The 23,783-nt window shown below is 39.5% G+C and overlaps 1 protein-coding gene across 1 annotated transcript in view; it reads left to right on the forward strand.

Moving 5' to 3' along the window:
- Nucleotides 1-19,876: 19,876 nt before the first annotated feature.
- GAK (cyclin G associated kinase) overlaps nt 19,877-23,783 on the forward strand; it is a 68,250-nt gene continuing 64,343 nt past the window's right edge. Inside the window, exon 1 of the mRNA XM_036402880.1 lies at nt 19,877-20,140. Within this exon, the coding sequence (XP_036258773.1) occupies nt 19,999-20,140 (142 nt within the window). The 5' untranslated portion in view covers nt 19,877-19,998. The remainder of the gene's footprint in view (nt 20,141-23,783) is intronic.

Raw genomic sequence — 23,783 nt, forward strand, 5'->3', positions numbered from 1 at the left:
GAAGGACATTCTGGTAAGTAAAAATGCTGATTGTATCTTTGCTTTTATTGATGCTCACAGAGAAGAATGCTGTCTGATGAAAGTTCAGTGGTATCTCCCCCAATGGAGAAAAGAAAAAACAAATTATTTATTTCCAATAGACTTTGGATTAATGTCTTTGTTTACTTGACTAGAATTGGTCTTATTTGTTTAGCATGCAATATAATCTGACATAGGTAATGTAAACTTTTGCTCAAGAAAAGCATGGATCAGTCTACAGGTAGAAAAGGAGCTGCCATATGTACTAGTGTTGCAATTTCATTTTATTTATTCTGTAATAAAAAATCACTTAATGAAAAAAAAAACATTTTATGCACAAGTATATTATAGGTGATCTTTGATTCTCTGGAATGTTTGGAATATTAAGCATTAATTCACATCAGAGCTGCATTCTAGATACTGTTATAATACTGCATATGTCTATTTGTCATGTTTTTGGTACCACAAGTTTACAACAAGTTTAGGATGTATAAAACCATTGTATTTTCCAGGTCTTGAACTCTTGTTGCTCACTAAATTCAGCTATTTGTCATACAGCTTTGTTTGCAATAATATTTATCTAGAAGCTGCGGTAACTGAGTCACTGGAGGAAGTTTGGGCCTCCAAGACACATGGGAATGACTCAAATTTATAGTAAAGGTAGTGCTTTCAAATTGAGCATTTTAATGTTAAGATAATGTCTTACTTTTTCCATGATAGAAGAAATGAAAAAAAAAATAGTGATAAACAGAGAGTGGTATCAAACACTAAAGGTTTGTTGTGACTTTTTCTTGTGTATCCATATTCTTACTCATTAGAGGGGAATGGTACAATGTGAGACCAGCTATACTAGCTGGTCTGCCCTGCCCCTAATGAACAGCCTCCCAGCTCTAGACCTCTGCAGCACATGGCACCATATTGTGAGCTAGCCCTCGTTTGCTGTAAACCAGCGTACTGCACATTGTAATGGTGCACATGGGCAATAAAACTTACCAGTGGTTAAAGGTTATGCCATTCCTGCTTGAGCCTTGCACCCTTTGGTGGGAATGAGTTTCTCAGTCATCAGAACTCATCTTGCTCAGGGTATCAGCCTGGCCAGATGACGTGGCATTCCTGATTTTATGCTTGCTTACTCAAATGACTTCTGGGTCTGAAATTATGACTACATGTTTTTTTCTGCCTTTCATCTTACATCCTTGTGTCTTCAAGCAGTGAAACATTTTTATCAGTGAAGGTGAAATATAACTTACGGAACTGATCAGAATTCTTAACCTTTGAGTAGCAATAAATTCCAGGAAGATAATGCTTTAGGTGGGAAATAATGCAGCACAAGGAGCTGAAGACAGGATTTACAGCTATCAGGATGGTGGGGGTTTTGTTTTGCTTATTTCCAAGAACCTAAATGGTTGGACTTACTTTGGAAATGTTTAAGAAATGCAGTTACATGCTTACCTTTAACTTTCTTGGGAAAAATGCTAGAAATAAAATGTAAAAACTACAGAAATTGCTAATTCATGTTGTGAAAATTATGTCAGTGAAGAAGCAACCAGTGCACTTCCATAAGGAAATCTCATTAAGACATTGAGACCACTGTAGCCTATGTGAATAAAAGGACCTCATTTATTTTTAACATTCAGGCTTTTCTTCTGGTTATACTTTGTATTTGAGTGTGGTGGTATGGATGGCAAAACGGTTCATCAAAACTACCTGCTAGCATTTCTGCCTTTTCCTTGCTTTTAGATTGTGATGAAAGATAATTACCATTCTCATACTAAACTTCTATTTATACTTAAACCCTGCATTGAATTACAGATCTTTTGGAATACAGAATAACTCTACTCTTGATTTATAATTTCATCCTGGTGTTTGTGTGGTTCCTGGGCCAGATTATCTGTAAAAGTAAATAAGTAGTTTAAAGTGGATATTCAGTTATGCCTCTTCATTAATTTTCTCTGTAGGCCCTCAAGACATGCTATTTTCAACTGGCAATTACAAGTATAATAACATGACTGTCACAAACTATGTGGGCATCTGGCTCACTAATACAGAGATGCAGCTGTAGATCCAGCTGTGTGCCTGTGTGGCTGAACATATTTTGGATGGCTTTTTTTGTAATGGTGGTGAGTGAAAATTAATTCATATACCTCATGTTGGTTTCGCAGATATGCTACCTCTCTCAGCTTGTAGTTTTGAAGTAATAACATGGATTGCTCATACTGGTTCAGTCATCCTGATGAGACAATCCAAATTTGTCCCCCAAATTGTTAATTAACTTTTAACAAACCAAATGCATTTGGTATACTCAGGTCTCATGTGGAAAATAGGTGAGAGGTGCTAAAGACGTTATGGGTAAAACCTTTTTTCTCCAGTGTTCTTTCCCCAAAGCAGAAAGACCAGCACTTCAGAAATGTAACTAAAACATGGTGAGGGGGCAATGCTTGACCCTGAGAAAATGTTTGCAGAAGCTTTTCTGAACCTGAACGAGCCAGATAGCATTGCATAATTGCAGGAGCAGACTTCAATATAATGTACTCTTTGTAGGGATAGCAATTCCTCTTGTCATCCACAAAAATTGACACATGATATTTCTGAGGTCCACACTGCAGGTACAGAAGGGATAAACACCTGCAGAAGTGCAGATGTCTGACAGTTATAAGATGCAGATGAAAACAGGTAATGCACACAGAAAATGCAACACAAAGTTTAAAATAAAAGAGGAGAAGAATGCAAAACTGCAAAAGAAAGGTCTTAGCTTAAATACTTCTTCCAAAATTACTGCAAGAGTATTTAATTTTCTTGAAATTATCCTGATTATTTCAGATGCCTTTGCAGGTATTTTTCATTGTCCCCTCACCAAGGAGGTTGCTGGCCTGTGCAGGTGACAGTAAAATGTCAGAACTGACTTGAGGCAAGAAATGGCAACAGGGTAAGACGTACCTTTCAAGGTGTAAGTTGATAAAATTGCTTCTGGGCTGATGTCCAAAAATCTTAAGTCTCTAAATCACAGGAAATTACATTTTATTAAGAATTTTTTTTTTATCACAAGAAAGAAATGTGATATCTGTCTTATTTTTATCTTCTAGATGAGCTATTTTATCAGATAAGTGATGCTGTTCTAGATGCTCATCTCAGAATTGATCCAGATGACAAGGTTGCCTGTGGTAAGTACAATACAGACAGAAAAACAGATGAATGAAGTACAACATGTAATCAATGTTGATATAATGTCTTTTGTTCCAGAATTCCTCCAATAGCTGGCTGCCCGTCAAGACTTTCACAGCCAGTAAAGAGCTCAGCTGTGGCACTCTGATTCAGAAGAGAAGGAAAAGGAGGACAAAAGCTGCAAAAAATTAACAGAATAAAGGAAAGACATAGTACTCCAGTGCAAACTAAAAGTTATGAAATGTAAGAAGTACACTAGGTGGTATCATGGACAAGTAGATTTATCAGGGTAGATGTTACTCAGGAATCTAAGAAAATCAGGGAAAAAGTGAAGTGTGGAAAGATGTATGTCAAAGCGCATGTCTTCACAGAGAAGTTAGGGCAATGCCCTTTGTTTACAGAAGGATAAGATCATTTGAATGTGATTCTGATCAAGGTGGCTTGCTATTTTGTGTGACTTTCCATTAGGACTATGCACGGATGTTGTCACTTGCAATAGAGGCTGTGAACATGTTGCCAAATTGCAATGATCTTGATTGCCAGAGAAAATGAACATAGAAAGGGAATGTACCTAAAGAGCTTTCCAAATGCAGTGATTTTATTTCTTGAACAAGCCACCAAGGCCATAGTTACAGCACAGAGGACTAGCTGCATTTCATGAACACAATGATCTAATATTTTTCATCTGAAACATCTCATGTTGATGCACAGATGTGAGAAGTGAGACGTGAGGAGAGGGTTTATCATATGTGTTAGACTTGATGAAGTTTGTATTTCAGTACTTCAGGCAGTTATGCTTCTAAAACTGCTGAATAGTTGAAGATGGTAACAGAGGAATGCTGCAAAATGTCAAGGAAAAATTTGTGCAAGACATGTGAGAAACAGGTGTGACATGATGACATAGACCTAGTAGATCATATTGTTGTACCAAGTTTTTTTGTTATTGTCTGCTCTATGTTTTTACATAAAACAGAAAGATTTGCAGACCGGATGGACTCCTGAAACAAACAACAAATTAAACATTAAATGATTCTGCACAAATCTTTAATGAAGTTGCACAGCTTCTTGCTCCAGGATCTTGTCAAAGATAAAAGTTTTTGTGGTTGCCAAGGACAACTGGGTGAATTACTGTAATAAAAATATATCGAAGACTGGTAACACCATCTGTTAATAAATTATGTTCCTTTGGCTTCAGGAAAACACTGAGCTGAAATTCTTGTATTTGGGGAAACAGCCCTACATACTTGATCTGTTCTTATAGACATCCGCTTCTGGCCAATGTGAAGATAGGATAATTGGCTATGACAGACCCTGAATGCATGCAGCTTTTAAATGTTCATATCAGCTAAAGAGAGGAGTCATTGCACAAAGACCCGTAAGTGTCCTAAGGCCTTACTTTGAGTTTCCCTTGTGATTAATCCTTTGTTCACAGAATAATCTTCAGGATCTCTCTGTAAAATAGCATACATTAAATTCTGAGATTTTACTGACATATTTTTCTTTTGTGTGTGGCAAAAACAGGAATGATTTTGCTCTGTGGAGGGATCACATCCCAGGCTATAGTAAATTATTAACAAATTGTAAGAAGGATCCTTAAGAGGATAGCATACCATGACTCTTCCAAAGGTGAGTGAGATGCATGGTGCTGATAATACCAATTGTGGATTAAAATGATGGATGGGCCATTCACTTAAGAATTGAACTTAATGATCCTTGCAGGTCACTTCCAACTCAGAATATTCTGTGATTCTCTGTGATTCCCCAATGAGATCCTACATGTGTTCATTCATGGGTCTGTTCTGTATGTGGCCAAAGTAATGTTTTTATGGTCTTCTGAAGAATAAAATGAAATGTGTATTCAGGCCTGGGAGAAGACTCACAACTGTTGTTGATATATATTTCTCACTGATGATATTGATGGAGCTATTTTAAGGTGGCATGTTTGTAGAAGACTTATTCTTGAAAGTGTCAGGTATCTCTTGCATTTCTGATGCAGAGAGCTAGTATTTGGCCAAATGTCAGAAGGTGGTTACATCTGTAGCTTTGTACAATGAAAGCTTTAACACTGACGTTCCTTGTCCTTGGGGTGGGCAAGCCTGTGACACTGGAAGCTCACACCAAAGGAATTCTTCATGTATTCTTTATATGCATCCTGAAGGAGTTTCCTTCCAGCAGCAGAACTACTTACATCACTACTCCCCTTCAGTCTTCCCTTTTCATGTATGATGTGTAGTTTTTCCTCTAATTCAATTGAATTCTACAACATAGTACAAGAAAAACTGAATACCAGTTTCTGGTAACATTTGCCAAACTCCTCTCCCAGGTTTAGTAACCAAACAGTTTGAACCCTAGTCAAAATAAGCAATGTCATAACAAACAATAGCATAATAAGCATAACAAGCTTTGGCAGGTATCTTGTGGAATTACCTGTATCCTATCAGTTTCAAAAATTCAAGTTTGGCTTAATAGCACTAACCTACCCACACCCTGAAACTGTTAAATAAATGTGCTGATTGCTTCTGTTAGCAATAAAAATGTAGTATAGGAAACTTACATGCATAGAATTTTAAAAGTTTTAGCCAAGATAACTAGATAATCCTTGAAAACTTCTCTAGCAATTTGGGAACTCTCAGGATTATATGAGATAACTTTACAGTGAGACTGGACTTTAACACTTGCACAGTTTTAGTGACCCTAGAACAACAGTATAAAGAAATCAAGAAGGCTGTCTCCCATGGCAAGACTAATGATGACATTTGGAGCAGGGCACCAGGTAATTCCAGGTACTTACATCTAGTTTAAGTACAAGCAGTTAAAATTAAAATGGACAGGAGCCTTTCTTTAAAAGCTACTGTGCAAATTGCAAGGATCAGCAGTTGAGCACTGTGCACTCTCTTAATCACCAGAAGTGTGAACACAGCCTTCACCAGTTTCAAGGAAAGTGACTTTCCCCATATTCAGCGGCCCCAACAGGATAGAGCAACAATTAAGATCAGTCAGTAAGTTCCTGATCTTTCAAGTCCTTTAGCCTGGCAAAAATTTCTGTGTCATTTGTGGGGATAAGACAGAGCAGTCTTGATGCGCTTTATGTTAATGAAGCCTTTGCAGTGGGATCTTGCAGATGTGTAAGGCAGAGCCATTCTGGGGAACCAGCCCCTGTTGTGGCTGTAATTTTTGCACATAAATGTAATTTTGGGCTGGTTGAATGTGAAAGGTATTAACTCTGGATATTACTGCTGTCTCTTGATAAGCTTGGGTGATTCTGAAGTACTATGAGACAAAGACAGGTGCAGAATGGAAAGAGAACATGGAAATGGGTGGCTTATTTTCCCATTTTTCCATGCAGTTCCCCAGTTTTTAATGCAGGGTTTGATGTTAGGCTATGCCACTGATGAAACTGAGGTAATGTATGTCTTTATCAGTCTCTGGGCACACAAACTGATTGCAAGCATAAGGGCTCTGGAATGGAATGGAACACGGCCCTGGGTCAGACCAGATGGGAAAACACAGGTTTGTACAGTATGCATATTACAACTCACTTTGTAAAGGTGAGAAGGAGCAGAAATCATTTACCCTGTCTGCTACTATATTAGAATTTATGTTTATCAAAAATGGTGCGGTCATTCTTGTGTTCCAAGGTGATGTGAGTTTCATAAGGTATGTTTGGATATAGGAGATATGTTTGTTTACTCTATCACTGTCTGAGCAGGTCTCTTCAAAGCAATACTTCTATTTTCCTTGTCTTCCCCTGGAGATAAGGAACATTAACAAACATTACCAACAATCAGGTTTGGGTTTTTTTCTGAATAATTACCAGCTGCTGACAGCTGTGTTGCTGCACTCAGTGGATTAGTCACTGAGCCTACTGTAAGAGTGATGCACTTCGGCTGTTTCAAAGACAGTAAGTTCTCTGTTTTCTGGGCTGTGAAACCTGCAGGACAGGAAAGGCAAAGCATTCATGTGCTGTTTCCAGAGCAGCAAAGTGTTCTACTCTTAATTTCTGTAATTTAGTGTGGATTAAGTTCACCAAGTGCACTTAATGTATTGCTGCTCTTGTTGCAATACCACATGGATTGTGACCCTGCCTCTTGTTAGGATTGTACAGAACAAGTCAACAGGCTGATATATGATATATCTATTCAAGCAAGTTTAAAAAACAGGAAAACAGAGAGACCACTTTAGTTTGTAAGAAAATGGGTACTAAGGATGGAACAATGCTGATTTACACTTGCATGTGCCTAAGCCATGTAGAAGAGAGCAAAAGGTACAGCCTATCATATGATCTACAGTTGTTCATTTTAGCAGGGCTCTCCAAAATTTATTGCTAATTCACACTTTGAAATTATGTTAACATAGCAAAACAGATTGATTAGCCTTAGCTGCTAAAATCAAAGGATTTTGTAGCTTTGGTGTCATTATTTTACTTCTCTGTGGCAATGCATGCAATACCCTGTAGTTAACCCTTTTGGTAGTGTTTTTACCTTCCCACAGTGAGTTTAAGCATTGACAACAATCCATAATTTTTCATCCCATTTCCTTTCATCTGTTTACATTTAGCTGCAGAAAATAACTGTGAGGTTCACCTTGCAGAAAGGTGCTTTTGGCCCTGAGTGATCATTTTGGCCCTGAGTGTTCATCGTCCTTTTTTTTTTCCTCACTAGTCCTTCCAAGTGAAAAGTTTGTAGAAGGTGGTCCTAAGGTATAGTACTTTGACAAACAACAGCCTATGCAGACTTGGACTTCACCACATGCTTGTAAATGTTCTCTTGAAATGTATGACATTTAACCAAAAAGTCTTTGCATTTTTAAGGAAGCTTCAGTTATTTCTACTGGAGCTTTCCTACTGGACAGTTGTCACCTAAACTGAAGCTATACCTGCTCGGAGAGCCACATGTACACATTCCTGGGTCTTTGTTTTGCTTCTGGAAAGTATTTTAAATAAGGGAAACCCAATTGTTAAGTTAAGTGCTAAAGTGGCTGTCTGGCAGTGTCTCTTCACTTCCACAATAGAAATCAAAACCAGAAATAACAATCTGATATCTACACTGAAATTACTCACAAAGCTGAATGAATTTCAAGGAATACTTAACATAATAAGTATCAATAGTCGTTAGAATTTAACAACTGTTCTGCTTTCCAGGTGTTGGCATTAGATAAGAAAGTCACTGCTATGAAATTGTAAAAAGTTATGTTACACAAAAGTGTTTGTGTAAAGAGTTCAAAAGGATTAAAACTATGAGGTGTGCTTTTAATCACACTGAAATAATGAAGGGATACCACATTAATTGAGAAATAAATGTTGGCTTTGCTCCCATGTTGCTTACTTGGAGATTTTAAAATAATGGATTAATGACATTTATCCTCTTTCAGGATGGAATTTCTCAGCATTCTGGAGTTCATTTATCAGCATGCAGTTGTCAGCTTTACTAATCTGACAGAGAGGCAGTATATTTCTCTTGGTAGAGCAAGTTAGATCAACTCATAAAGTAGTAGGAGGCAGACAAAACCTATGTAAGAATTTGGGACCATTATCAAGGGCACAGGAAGGAAGAAAGAAGGAAAAAGTGTAGTATCACTTGTGTCACCAGTGAACCATTAATATGAACTGAGCGAGAATTTCTCAGTACTCTTATGCTGAAAACATTGAGCTGCAGTTTCACTAAGCCCCTGCTTCCCATTTAGTATGTGTATCTAGGTGAAGCTTTTTCACCTTCTAGATTTTATGTGATCTGGTTTTGTCTCTCTAAGTTCTTGGCCTTCATCAAAGTGTTGCTGAGTGAAGACTTTGACCAATAACCCAGAGAGAGCACTTCATCATTGCTGATTTGAAGGGAGCATTTTTTTGGTCATTCTTACAGTTGTGCTGCATTGTTAAAGGTTTTCAAAAGTGACTGCAGCACAGATGGCTTAGTACATTTCTGAAGAGTACTCCAGCCACCTAGTAAACTCTTTCATTAAGCATGGGAATGTGAACATTGTGAACAGAGTCATATACATGACAAATAGAAAAGAAAGCTGTTATTGAGATTGAGATTGAGATGAAGTCACCTTCATCATAAATCTCAATAACCTAGTATGGGATTAGATGAGCTGTTTGTCTTGTGAATAGTTATTTGTCCATCAGGCTGATGCTGGACTGACTGACCAGAAGCTCATTCTTGATAGGTATGGAGGCTGGGAGTCCATGGTGGAGGTGCATTCTCTGGAAAAGATCCCTTCCAAGTTGATAGTTCTGCAGCATATGCAGCCTGCTGGATTGCAAAATCTCTGGAGAAAGCTGGTCTCTGTCGAAGAGTATTAACCCAGATAAGAGCAACTGTAAAAGTAATACATGAAGTCCTGAAACACAAATTCTGTCTCAGAGTATATATCACCATCACAGCCTCTCTCCAGTTTCAGAATTCTTTTCTCATAATAGAATGGGGCTCTTGGAATTTTTTAGAAGCCTTATGAGGGAAGCCAAAGACATGGGCCAGGATGGTCCTGAAACAAAGACTGCATTCTCAGAATGTTCTTTCTCTGACCCCTTTGTCATCCCAAGTCCAGGTACTTCTTTGCATCATCCTTGTGTTTTAGGTGTTCTGCACACACCTGCATGCCCAGCACCCTAGCCTGGCTGCACAGCACATTACAGTCATGGGAGCACTTCCTAGATGTAGCTGTTCAACTTGCAACTTGCAGTATGGTCATATTGGATGTAACTAATCTGTTTTAAGCTGCACTTGCAGTTACCTTAATTTGTTCCTAGTATTCTCCTCTGGTACAGGGTCTGACTAAAAGCAAAATTCAACTGTTTTAGAGTTTAAGCCAAGAACAACTTCCATTAGTCCTATATGCTCAGACAAAAAACAGTGCACTTCCTTGTGCATTAAATTTTTGATAACTAAGTCAAAGAAGTAGAAAGAGTTATTTTACTGACACTTTGACACTTTCACATGAACAGAATGTGACTATTAAAGCGACATTTGTCTAGGCAATTTGCAATACTAGTTTCTATAAATACTGGTTCTGAGTAGCTCCTATGTCCTAAGTAAGTAAAATGTAGCAGCAATCTAGCCAATGTTTTGCTGCAGTGGTGTGTTTAAATCTTTTTGCTTTCTCTGTGGAGCAGAGGAGAAGCCCACTGCATGTGATTATGATCCACAATGTAGTATCCAGATATTCCAATTAGCAACAAGCCTTCTTGCTTCAGATATTGTGCATGTGTTTGACACCTGATAGTTTGCAGTTTGTCAATAAAAGGGTAGATTGGGAATAAACCAAGCACAAATGAGTTTTGGTTATCAAATTTTTGACAATTTTTTTTTCGAAGGAAAGAATACAAGCTTCTGATCTCTTCGTATACACATTTTGAGAGTAATTTTTAACATCTACATCATTTATTTTTTAGTTGGTGGGAATGTTGTTATTCCAGTAATTCTCAAAGTCTCTCTTTAAATACCTGATACCTGAACCTGTCTCTAGATAAGAAAATAATGGTATTTTTAACAGCAAATTATGGAGATCTCAGATACTAGCAATGAAGATAAATGGGAAGACAGGAGACCAAAAAGCCAATGTCCTTTGAAGTCTTCAAAGGCCAGATTAAAGATTAACAAAAGGAATAATGTGTGAAATGGAAATGTAAAATTGATTTCAGCCCATTACTATTTGTGTGCTACACTGAAACCTTGCCAGCCTTCACTGAGGCTGGCAACTAAGCTGGCTGTCCTATGGATATTATTTTCATGTTAAGCACCTCTCAGAACAAAAGGAAAAAGTTGATAATAGAGGTAACTGCTGTCTAATTAGATGTATATTAACACAATATTATTTAGTGTTGCAAAGAATTGTCAGCTTATTGGTTAATGGCAAATGGATGTCATAATCTCACAATTAGCTAAGGGGAAGATAATCACCATTAGAACAGTTTCTGTAAAACAAAACAAAAGGAAAAAATCAAAACCAAGCCATAAATATTTGTAGAATTCAGAGTCTCCAATCTTTAAGGCATTAAATCCTTGTGTCTAGCGGAAACTGAAGGATGAAGAGTGGCAGTAACTGAGGATGACAAAAAGTACCTGTTTTGTTTTAAAGGAATATCACGTATGTCTGACATTTGACCAGGCTCTGAGGAAAACATAATTTTCAAACATAAAAGAAAAATAGCAAAAAAGATATCTCCTAACTTTCCTTATGGTGACAGGACACTAGAAAACTCCACCCTGATACATATAATAAGCCTTTCCTTTCTCTTAAGCAAAAGGCAGGAAGGACCGTATTAATTGTATTTGGGTTGCATGCTTGTATTCTACATCTATCATATGCTATCTGTCTCACCCCCTGTTGCCATCTCCATTTTCCATTATGGAACATCAGGTAGATCTGAAAAAGAACTGCTTGAAATTGTCCATAAAAACATTGATCTATGCCTTGGAGCTATTATAAGGTTTGTGTAATGTTAGTATTTCCTGTATGGAATAATTTTTAATGCTCTCTGCTGCAATTTAGTTATCTGGCCTATAACCTCAAGAAAGTCACCTTCATCATAAATCTCTAATTGATATAATTTTTGCTCTTCCCTCATTCATGCACCCAGTACAATATACAAGAACCAATTGATAAATTGGGTCACAAAGTGTACTAAGTAACTCAAGTAAGTTAAGACCAGCCTAAATTACACCATGTATATCTACCAGTAACCCTAGTAGTGAGCTGTTGCATTTCATTAGCCAGGTGGTAGTGAGCCTGGTGAAGCAGAATTCAAGTTTAACATTAGACATAGTTAGGCTTTCCAGACTGTTTACAGGGTGTGTAAGGCTCCAAATCTCTGCCTTATGTGAAGTGCAACAGAAACGTTGGCTCTTGCTGAAAGAAATGTTGGGCTCTGCACCTTTGAAATTCAGGTGGAAACAATTTGTGAGACAGCTGAAAGGCTTTGGTGCTTCATGTCACAGTTTGGAGTCAACAAAACCTAACTAAAAAGGAATTGTTTCTTAAATGCTCTCTTAAGGTCCAAACCGCTGTAATGAAACTATTGTAATTGAGCTACTGTATAAATTTAAAAACCAGAATAAGGTCAGCCATGAAATGAATGTTCTTGAAGTAAAAATTCACTTGTGATTAGAAATTTCACTGAGGCTACCATGCAACAAGACAGAACATGCGATCCCAAACTTATTAACACTGCCTTTTGCAGCCCACCATTTCTGGAATACTTCTGGGCCTGAAATAGCAGGTCTTTTAGACAAATACAACCCTTACATTTAAAGTAGCATGGGAATTACTCTTTTCTTTGAGAGAAGAAAGGACTGGAGGCGATGAGCAGATGAGTACCTGTCCTTATCAGCAGCTACCAACTTACAATCCAGTGAGCTGTAATTTGACCCTAGAATTTTTCACTCTTTTTCTCTCATTTGTGACTAACTCATATGATTTTTAATGTAAACTTCAAGGCAACAGAACTTCTTGTCTTTTTGTAGTATGGCTTCCTGAGACCTAAGGGTATAGGTTCATCTTCTCAGTCCTGAGTAATTTCCTAATCTCTTTGCTGATTTTCACCAAACCTGATAGACCTGGACCTCTAAGACATTTTTTGAAATACTCAAGTAACGGAAAGAAACACTATCTCTTTCCACTTTTAAGGGAGCAACCACATTGTGAAAATTACTTGTATTTGATTTCTAACTTTCCTTACTGTCTCCTTACAGTTTTAATGCACACAGCTTTATCTAGGAGATATTCACAATTAAATCAGCTTTGATTGGGTAACGTGAATAATTTAGGCCTTTGATGTGATCAGACATTAAAATGGTTGAGGATATTGATGCCATTTCTATTCTGCCAGGGAAGTCCACTATTGCTTACTCAATTAACTTCGTACTGAAGTGGACGAAGTGGGTGAGGTAGCTTTAGGAGCTCCCCGTAAGAGGAGAGCAGAAATAGCACAAATTGCTGTAATTATTTCAGCCAGAACTTCCACGATGACAGCTTTAGTTAAGGTGCTTCAGTTGCATTTAAACAAATCAGTAGAAACACCCATTTCTGAACATTGGTCATTGTAATCCTACATATACATATGCAGTGTTATTTGTTTGCTTTGAACATTATAATTTTGTAGTTGTATCATTGAAAATTGATGAACTCCTATGTTGTGATTCTTTTATTCATTTATAGTCATTCTATTAAAATTGAATGTTCCATGAATTGGAATTGGTTGTATAAATTTTAAATTAAGTTTATTTTGGCCACTTCTGAAATGTAATAAAATGTAAAAAACACTTGGAGGACATGATTTTCCTTTTACTTTTCTGGCTGAATGCTGAAAATGCAGAGAGGGCATTCAAAAACATTTATCTTCTCTTTAAGGACTAGAGAGGATGAAAATGCTTGAATATCAAAAATAGCAATTCTGGCAAGCAAATGTATCATTTAATTGGTAACTAAGACACAATGTTGGAAGGCTATGACTGCTGTAATACCAGGAAATTTTAATAAACAACTAAGCAATACAGATACCTTGCCCCTGTTAACAGAAAGATAAAGGCTCCAGTGGTAAGTCTAACCAAATGCAAGTAGCTGATTATATTCTTAGTCTCAAGCAAGTTTTTAAAAAGCTTCTTCCTTTGCAAAAACTGATCAATCCCCTGCTCCCTTGATAGACCAGAGCTGAAGTGAGGTCACCATACATCTGTACCTGCACTTTACCTGTCCTGGCACAGTTAACTTGATCTAGCACAGGAGTGCTGCAGTCAGTCCTTGTGACCTATACATGAGGCACATTTTTCTTTTAGTTTCACAAAACTAATTTCTGTGATTCTTTTGTGAGCAATTTTGCATTTTTTAAAATTTAATGACAAGTTTTGTTTCTCATCACAGGACCCTGGACCCTATAATTGCCTGAAAATAATCTATTTTATTTTGCATATGACCACATTGGCATAAAAATCTATAATTAACCTTTATAAAAATTTGTTCAAATTGGTACTGCCTAAGAAATGGTAATGTAGCTTGGTAATTCTGAAATGTCAGAGTAACTTCTACTTTTAGTAATGTAGGGGAACAATGTTTAAATGGCAGGGGATTGCAGAAATGACCACACAGTAAAATGACTATAATGACTTTTGAAAGAGAGTTCAGTAAATGGGCTTATAGTCTCAATTTTACAGCTGTCTCAATTGCAGCTAGTATCAATTTTACTGTCGTAATAATTCACCCTTCCAAAGTGAAACACTGATGCTTTGGTTCTCATAAAAGAAGACCATTTTGATAAAAAGTCTTATGTTAAATTTAATAAAGAAATTATTTGTTCAATTGAGGTGTCTGTTAAACATGGCTTATCATCAAACAAACAAACAAGTAAAGCAATACCACCCAAAAAACCAACAGTGTATTTCAGACAGTAAGAACACATGCCTGAAACACTTCGTTCACTTTCCTTTCTGGCTTCAAAATTAAAGACCTTTTCTTCAAGGAATTGGATAGACTCCAAATCTTTCTTTCCCTTGTCATTATTTGGTGTTTTAAGGAAGTCAGGAGCACCAATTGCACAAGAAATCCCTAACTACAGACTGGAACAGGTACAGTGCACATTCAAACTCCAGAGACCCTATCCACAAATTTCAGTGAGTTTTCTAATAACCAGTAAATTAATTTTATTTATACAGGGTAGCTAATTTGCCCTATATAAAATTTTCCTAAAGAAGAGCAAAAAGATAAAGAAGATGCCTTGTTTGAAGCCAGCAAACAGAGAAAAGATACATCTGCTTAATTTGTCTCTTCCAAAGCTAGAGACAAAACTATTGCTCCACAAAACCAGTGAAGTAATTTTTTTCGAACCATTGGCATATTTTCCTGTTATCAGAAAAGAATAACTTAAACTGGAAACTCAGCTATAAAGAAAGGGTTCCCAAATCAATAACAGCAGTTATTTAGTGAAATTAGAATGTAGCATTCATACATAGAGATAAATTGAAAAATCTCTATTTCCAAATGTTTCAAATACTGCTTTATTAACCTCATTATTTTAATATCAAATGAATAGGGTCTTATTTGAAATATGTGGCTAGAGCACATTATAAAAATCTCCCAACATATAGCAGGTGATAATCTGCATAAGAAAAAAAAGTACATCAGAAGAACACAACACTTCATTTGTATTGCAACAAATACAAAAAGTAACATGAACAAAAAATGTGTGCTGCACAAAATTACCTGGGTGTAACACAGAGGTAGTACTGGCTGTTCACTTCCCAAATCTGCTGATTTTTGCTGGATTGTGTGAGGCAGAACTAAGCCTAAATCTTTCAAAAGGGTGCAGTTTCACTCAGACCTAGGCTAGCCAATTAGGAAAGTAAATGACTGGTCAGAAGTGCCAGCTTGGCTTTAAGTGTGCCTTTGGTATATTTGTGATCTGAGAAGAAATGGAGGGTCTCTGCATGCAAATCAAAGATACTAAATTAAGAATGGTCAAGCCTCTTGTGTTTGCTTTGTGTGAGGATTAGTTTTATGACTCATTCTTTTGGACTACATCACAAGAGCAATTGCAATAAAAAGTACAAACATTGAGAAGTATTTAATCTTTCTTCTGAGATGTTCTTCTAAAATAGATTTTCAGCTGTGCTGAACCTAATGAACCCTATCTAGATCTACAGAGACATTATTATGTGTGCCATTTTCTCGTTATATTTTGATTAAGGGTTATATAGATAAATGCAAAGTAGAATGCTAATTCATTGCTGTTTAATTAATTTAATCCCTTAGAAGCTGAAAGCAATTACTGGAACGAAAATTAAAGTGCTATCTTTACTACATGGTAATAGAAAAAAGGAACTTTTCATTTAATAATTCCTGAATTTATGGTTCTGCCCTGCGTTGACCTTATGACACAAGAGGAAAGTCTTCCTTACCACCTTCCCCACCCAAGGTTTTTGGCCAGAATGATCTGTGGTACTTTCTGGGTGATGCTGTAGAAGAAAGAAGACTATGCAAGAGTTGTAAGGGGAAGGCTGGAGCAGAGCATTTTAATCAGAAGCTCAAGCATCCCACTAGAGGTACAGTGTGGTTGTCAGAACTGGGATGCAGACTAGTAACAGTTGGCACAACCTTGTTTTCCTCTGCTTTTCAACAGGAACTGTGCCAACATATAAATGGTTAAGCCTTACCACCTTTAGCAATTAAAAAAAAATCCCATAGGCCTCTCAAGCTGCATAAATAAAAAGAATACTTTTTTCTGATCAAGTATTCTTAAAAACTAGCATTTTATCACACTTTTGCCTCAGCAATAAATGAAAATGGGGTCAGTTCCCACCACTGTAGAGTCTTCTGGACTCACTGAATGATCTGCTTGACCTCTCCAGTATTATCTTGGATATTTAAAACCACAGGTCAGTAAAATATTACCCAAGTATTCTTTTAAACTTTTTTAATCCAGAAAAGCTGCAATCATATCAAGGCTTTTCTATCTTACCTGCAGTAAGTTGCGTGACAAATTCATCCTGATTTTTTCAAGTGTAACATTCGTGCTGACTATCCTACATTTTTTCTTATACCTCCTTCATGTTTAACATAGTTACTCCTCATGCAATCTTTCTAAGAACAAGCTCCCACTGTAAGCTATGACTGATCTATCTGAGCAGTTTCAAGCAACAATTGGTTGAGCTTTTATTATCAAACCTCACACTTAGGGCCTACCTGCATATAATTTTTGAACTGGAATTTTGATTATTTGTGTAAAGAACCTTTCCCAACAGTTAATCTTTTGCATAAGCAGGAAAACCATAAAGTTTTAAATATAATCAGTTTTCATGGATGGAATTTTATTTACTAATTTTTATACATTAAAAAGGTACACACTGATAGAGAAACAAGATTCTCAGACAACTCATTTTATGGCATTTCAATCAGGCATGCTGCTGCTGAAACAAAGTCCTGCTGCCATGTCATCCTTATCTGTTTCTTCTGACTTTGGGACATCTCTTCTGAGCTGAGATAAATGTGAGGCTTAGCAGTGGAATAGTCAGGAAATTTTATCATGGCATTAAAGCTGGTTAGCAAAAAACCCACAAAAACCCGAACATCCAAAAGAGGTTATTTTAGCCCAGGTCACTCAGTCCGTTACTGAAGTTACATCAGAAACCTCAATCTTCATTTAGGCTGAACAAATATGAAGCAGTTGCCTCATATTCCATCTATGATAGAGTCTTCCATTTGGGAACAAGAAAGGTACTAAAATAAAACCTAGACCTTCAAAACCAGACAGATTGCTTCTGTGGTTCCTTACAGAAATTCCTGTTCTTTTCCAGTGGCCTTTTATTAATGAGTCTTTGAAGGGGAAGGTGCAGGTGAATGATACAAGGGATAGTGAGTAGAACAATATGGTGTAGCAAGCCTAACCAGAAGTGTTTGATTGTAAAAAAAATAATTACAGCATTTGCCTGAAAAAAATAATCAGGAAAACCAAAGCAGGTCTGAAGGTAAGATGCTCCTGCAGGGATGATTTTCTGCAAGGAAGTTATGCTGGTGTGAGTTACTTGAGTAACAAAAGAAGTTTTCTCACAGGGAGAATTGAAAGAAAAATAGCAGCTGACCTCTGCTGCAGATAGAAGTTCTCTATTATAATATTTGATTTTTTTTTTTAATTAAAGGTATGAAAATGTGGCATCTTCATATAAATCTACTTGCCTTTAAAACCACACTTCTTGACTGATAAAGCATTACAGAGCAGTGTGGGAATCACAAGAGACCATGCCTCTGTAATTTACACAGCACATGAAGAAGAGCAAGTTCTTAGTTTATGGAAGCTGACTGAGAAATATAACTTCAAAAAACTGAACCAGTCATCTGTGCAGGAGAAAGTAGCCATGGCCACCTGAAATCTTACAGAATTTGGAGATGTCTGGGATTGTCTCAAAAGGATGGCTGCTAGCAAGGTGGAGACAGTACGGACTAAACTTCTGAAAGAGAATCTTGACGATTGGTGTTATTTCTGAAGCATAAGGTTTGGAGGCAAGCCTTTTTTCTAGTGATCTGCTGTCTCAGGTCATAGGTAGTATTCTGGAAATGGACTGACTAGTTTGGGATCTGCCAAACACACAAAGAGGAGTCACCCTGGCCTGTAAAAACACAGACTGACACTGTCTGTGGATATGGCTATTCTCAACATTCGTGTGTGTGTTGGTTTTGCATGGCCTGGTCTTTGGTAGCAGCAGGGGGCACGGAGATGGCTTCTGTGAGAAGCTTCTAGAACCTTCCACCATATCTGGCAGAGCCAATCCCTGATGGCTCTGAAGATGGACATGCTGCTGGACAAGGCTGAGCCAACTAGAGATGATGGTAATGCCTCTGTGATAACATCTTTAAGAAGACATTAAAAGAAAAGTAGGGGCGCAGTTTTAATTCTAGCCAGCAAAAAAGATGAGGTGAGAACATGTGAGGCACCAAGGTCAGTGGAGAAGAAGGGGCAGGAGCTGCTCCAGGCACTGGAGCCAAGATTCCCCTGCAGGCCGTGGGGAGACCACAGTGAAGCAGCTGTGCCCCTGCAGCCCATGAGGATCCAGGGGGGATGCACAGATCCACCCACAGCCCCTGGGGGAGGTGCCAGTGCTAGAGTGGGTGGGTGCCTGGAGGAGGCTGTGACCCTGTGGAGAGATCGGGCCCTGAACCCAGGCTGGAGCAGCCTGTCCTTAGAGAACTGCACTCCGTGGAAGGGTGACCCACGCCACAGCAGTTCTGGGAGGGACTCAGGTTGCAGCAGTTTTGGAGGACTGCTGCTCAGAGATTTGGAGCCATGCTGGAGAAGTTCACGGAGAACTGTCTCCTGTGGGAAGGGACCCCATGGTCTGACAGGGGGTCAGCAGAAGAAAACCTCGGGTGATGAACTGACCAAAACCTCCATGCCCTGTCTCCCTGCTGTCGGTGGAGAGGAGGGAGGGGTTGGGGGAAGAAAGGGGCTTATTTTTAAGGGCTTATTTTACTTCTCGTTATCCTCCTCTGATTTTGTTAGTAATAAACTCACTTTGTATCTCTAAGTTGAGCCTGTTTTGCCCTTGGAGTATTTTCTCCTGGTCCTTATCTCAACTCACGAACCCTACGTTAAATTTTTCTCTCCTCTGCGCAGCCGTAGCAGAGGAGGGTGAGTGAGCGGCTCTGGTGAGTGCCTGGCATTTGGCACCCACAGTGTCAAACCACGACAGTGTGACACACGGAGAGCGCTCCCCACCACGCCCGCCCGTGCCTCCCGGTGCTGGCAGTGGGGGTGCAGGGAGGGCAGCTTCGTCACGGTTGCGGGGAAAAGCGACAGGCGTGGGAAGATCCCGAGGGCAGACGAACAGGGAAAGGATGGCAGCAATGCTCTGCGGGAAAAGCGCAGGTGCTGCCCAAGTGCCAGCGGCGCCGGCGGACAGGAGAACATTTATCTCTCGCCGGCTGCCAACCAAAGTGTTAAACTGTGGAAACACACCGCTGCTTGGGGAATGGCGACCCTTCCGAGAGGGAAAGCGCCGCGCGTCCCCCGCGGTCGGCAGGAGCGGGAGCCCGGGCGAGAGCAAGAGTCGGTGAGGGGACGTTTCAGGAGCGGAGCCGGGCGGGAGCCGGAGCTCCTCCCGCGGGGCGGGGCTGCGGCCGGCCGGGCTGCGGCGGGCGGGCCGCGCCGGGAGCGCGTAAGTGACGCAGCGTTCCCGGAAGCTGCCCGGAGCTGAGGGAAGAGCGGCTGAGCAGACGGTAGGGGAGGCAGGCGGGCTCTCGCCGCGGCTGTCGGAGGCTCGGCGGAGCCCACCAGCTTCATCCCACTCTGCTTCCATCCCTTCCCGTCCCAATCAATTGCATTGCTTGTTGGGAGCCATGTCGCTCTTCCAGTCCGCCCTGGACTTCCTGGCGGGCCCCGGCTCCCTGGGAGCCGCCAGCCGTGACCAGAACGATTTCGTGGGGCAGACGGTGGAGATGGGCGACATGAAGCTGCGCATCAAGCGGGTCATCGCCGAGGGTAAGAGCGGGCGGCAGGGCCGGGCCGTGCGGGGCGGACCCCGGCGCTGCGGGACTGGGATGGGCTTCACCGCGGGCCTCTCGCTCCCGTTTTCCCCGTCTCCTTCCTAGACCGGGAGGGTTTCCTCCTTGGCAGGCCGCGCCCGGGTGGTGGCGGGCGGGCGGCGGTTCCGGCCTCTGGGGAAGGGCTGGCGGTGTCCGTGCCGCCCGCTCCGAGCCGAGCCGGTGTCCCTAGGCCCGGGGGTCGCAGCAGTGTTTGGTGTTACTGTCCCGCCTCAGGAATAGCCACCGAGAGCCGCTGTGCTGTGTCGCCGTTTCTTCGCTTGCTTCGTGGTTTAAAATGCCTTCACCACATAACAGAACTCAGAGGAGTTTGTAGTCTGTCACGGTCTTTATAACCTACCAAGGACCTCATGAAAATTCTGGTTTGCGTAGGGCTTTTTGTTTGTTGGGGTTTTTTTTTCTTCCTTTGAATGACAATATATAATATGCCAAACATGCAAGGTTGCCTCTGTTGTTTGGGGTTGATTGGAAGACTACGGAATGCAGGAAATGTGTTTGCTTTAAACACGTGTGTCAGAAGGCTGGTCTTGATGTGCACATAGACTTTGGTAGAGTACAGGAAATTAAATATCTGGGCAGTTTCTAGTTTCAGTGAAGTTTTGGGTAGGTTACCTGGCACATGGCTTGTTAATCTGTTTTAGAAAACATATGTTTGATAGATGCAAATTACTTAGAAGAAATTTGGATTGTCTTAATGCTTGTGATCAGCGAAAATACTTTATTCCTCCAGCAGAAGAACCATTGAAGGCTACTCTCAGAAGACTAAAATGTGGACATTTCTATACTATTGCAGTTAAATATTCCGTTAACTTTGTAGAGATGGTTGATGTTATTTATGTTGAATACTTCAAAACTCTATTTAGAGCTCCTTTTGGTTGTTGGAGTTTCTTTCTGTAGTTTCTTCTCGTAATTATCTGATACTAAGTAGTTTTCTGTTAAGATCTTGCTGATCAGCATAGAAGAAAAATTTGGTTAGAATTAGCTACTTCAAAACAGTTGCAATCTACTTATAAAATTTTGAGCTGTAAAACAACAACTAGGTCTTCACTGCTTTATCTTCTTAAGGGTAATTTGTCACTTGAAAGCTCAAGCACTTTCAGCATATGATCTTAGAGAAAGCCTGGCAGTTTCTTATGTAGTAAGTTACATTTTAAACAGTACTAGATGTCATGTCCTCCTGTTCTGCTTTCAGCCTTGACTTACAGCTTCTTTATGGTCAGAGTTGCGACTGAAATGTAAGCACTGAGTAGGATGTCAATGCTAAAAGAACTGTCTGTGCTGCTGATACTGTAAAATTCTTGCCAGCAGTGACCACAGCAGTTACTGAAGGACAAAGGAAAGTTAGGGCAGGAAGCTATTTTTGAGGCATATATACTATTTGGTTCTTGGTTCTGGAGCAGGTATTTTAATACTTTACTTTGACAGCAGCCTACTGTTTTCCAGAATATGACACAGGCATTGTAAAATGTCAGGGGAAAGATGCCAAGTTAGATGACTTAAAGCAAATGGAGACATGCTTTAACTCTACAGTTCTTTACAATTTCTCTGTAACTGTTGCTTTGTGTTCCATGTTTGTCTCAGTGTTATGGTTTTATTTTATGTTGTTTTCTTTCCTTATTTTGCTAACTGAAGTTGGGCTAGCTGCTTACTTTTTCTGGAAAATATAATTTTCTAGCCAGTGTAGGTCATCTAAAAGAGCCCTTGCAGTATATTGAGTATAAAGGTAAAACAGATGTGAAATATAGAAATCCCAGCCTCTCCTGCAATCTTCAGACTTGAATTTGTCTGTAGTGTATTGTTTATCTTGCTGCTCAAATTGCATTTATCTTTCAACTCTGGACATGTTGTGATATCTTCTGATACATGGATCCACAACTGTGGCTTACATGTATTCCCTTCCATGGTTACAAATATGGGATCTGTTTTTCTTCTAGATCAGTTCTTTCATGCCAGACTCCCTTCTGGAAAGTCAAGTGCTACTTTCTGAATCTGGATTTCAAATCCATAGTGAGCTGTGTGTCATCAGCCAATGCAGACTCTTCTGTGGGCTCCTGCACTCAGCTTTGTAGCTGGTGTGAACAGTGCCTGTGGTTTAACATTGCACACTATCATGTAGTACCACGGGTTCAGTTGTTCCCCTAGCCCACAACTCCTTCCAGCTCTATAGTGTGCACCAGTGCTGGTGCAAATCCATGTTTGGCTGTGCTCTAGGCTGAGACTTGTTGCACAGGTTGCTTGGATGCAATTTCCTCGTTGTTTCACAGAGGTGTTGTGCTGGGGTAGGACTGGGCTGATTGATAATATAGTGTGCTGCTGCAGGAGGCTGACAGCAACCAGTGGGGGATGAGCTGGTGATGATCTCTTTGGCTGATACTACCTCTAAATGCAAAAACAGACCAAGTGTGTCACAGACTGGACTAAGCACTTCTAGAATATGGTATCCTGTTTTTTTTCCCTGCCTGGACATTTCAGTAGCTCACTATAGATAAGATTTTAGAGGACTTTGGTGGGGGCCTTTGCATACAATCCCTACTTGCTCTTGTTATGATGGTGGCTTCAGGTGTCATGGCTCTCTTGGATCCTCCTCTTAAGTGCACAGACCACCACACAATTTTACTTCAATAAAATAGTCACAGATTTCCTGCCTAATACTGCTGCTTCTTTTTTATATGAGACCGAACAATTTAGAATAAACCAGACTGTGTGAAAAACGGGGAACAAGCAAGTTCTGTAGCACACATTTAACAACCATTCTTCACATGTACTGAAATCTTATGCTTCCTTTGAGTAACAAAAATTGACAAAAAAGCACACGAGAAGAGGAACATGATGACAAAAAGAATGCATTATTCAATGTTTGATCTAAATCTAAAGCTTTTAAAATAATGAAAAAATAATTCCTTAGTCAGAAAGATAGCAATAGGCTACAGATTTAAATGGGTGCAGACATTAATATTTTTTTTGAGTTTAAAAATAGATGTCATAACTTGAATCCACATAGGTCAGTGACTTGTTACAAGCTGTTTTCTGTCAAGGTGAAACTTCTGCAATTAAAGCAACTTTTTTTTTTTCTTTACTTCAGGGCTTCTTCAGTATTTTGAGTGTGAACAAACAGTATTACAGTTTGCCAAACTTATAGGAACAATTCTATGGTTTCTGCAGCTACAGAATTCATAGGATAATGATAACCTAATTAAGTCCAGGTTTTTGGGTGGATTTATTTTGTAAACCTCTAGGAGCAGAGGCCTACTGAATGCTTAATGCCAAGTTTCTATGAACATTGTTAGTTTTATTTGCTGACAGATAGGGGAAAAAAAGATGATTCCTAAAGAACAACTAAACCACCTGACCTAGCAGCTGTCCAGCTTCCATTCTCTTTACTGTAAACATAGACAATGTTTTCAACATGGTGCAGAACAGTTCTGTTTTGTAAAGCTGTTGTTTCTTGGCTGTAGCAATTCCTGCTTGCAGGGGAGCTCAAAGTTTGAAGACATTCTACCTCTGCTTCTCAAGGGTGTGGGAAAATGTATAGATCTTTAAGTTTGGGCCATCCTTCATTCTTGAGGCAATTTCAGCATGTT

This window comes from Molothrus ater, chromosome Z, assembly GCF_012460135.2.
Source record: "Molothrus ater isolate BHLD 08-10-18 breed brown headed cowbird chromosome Z, BPBGC_Mater_1.1, whole genome shotgun sequence".
Lineage (NCBI taxonomy): Eukaryota > Metazoa > Chordata > Aves > Passeriformes > Icteridae > Molothrus > Molothrus ater.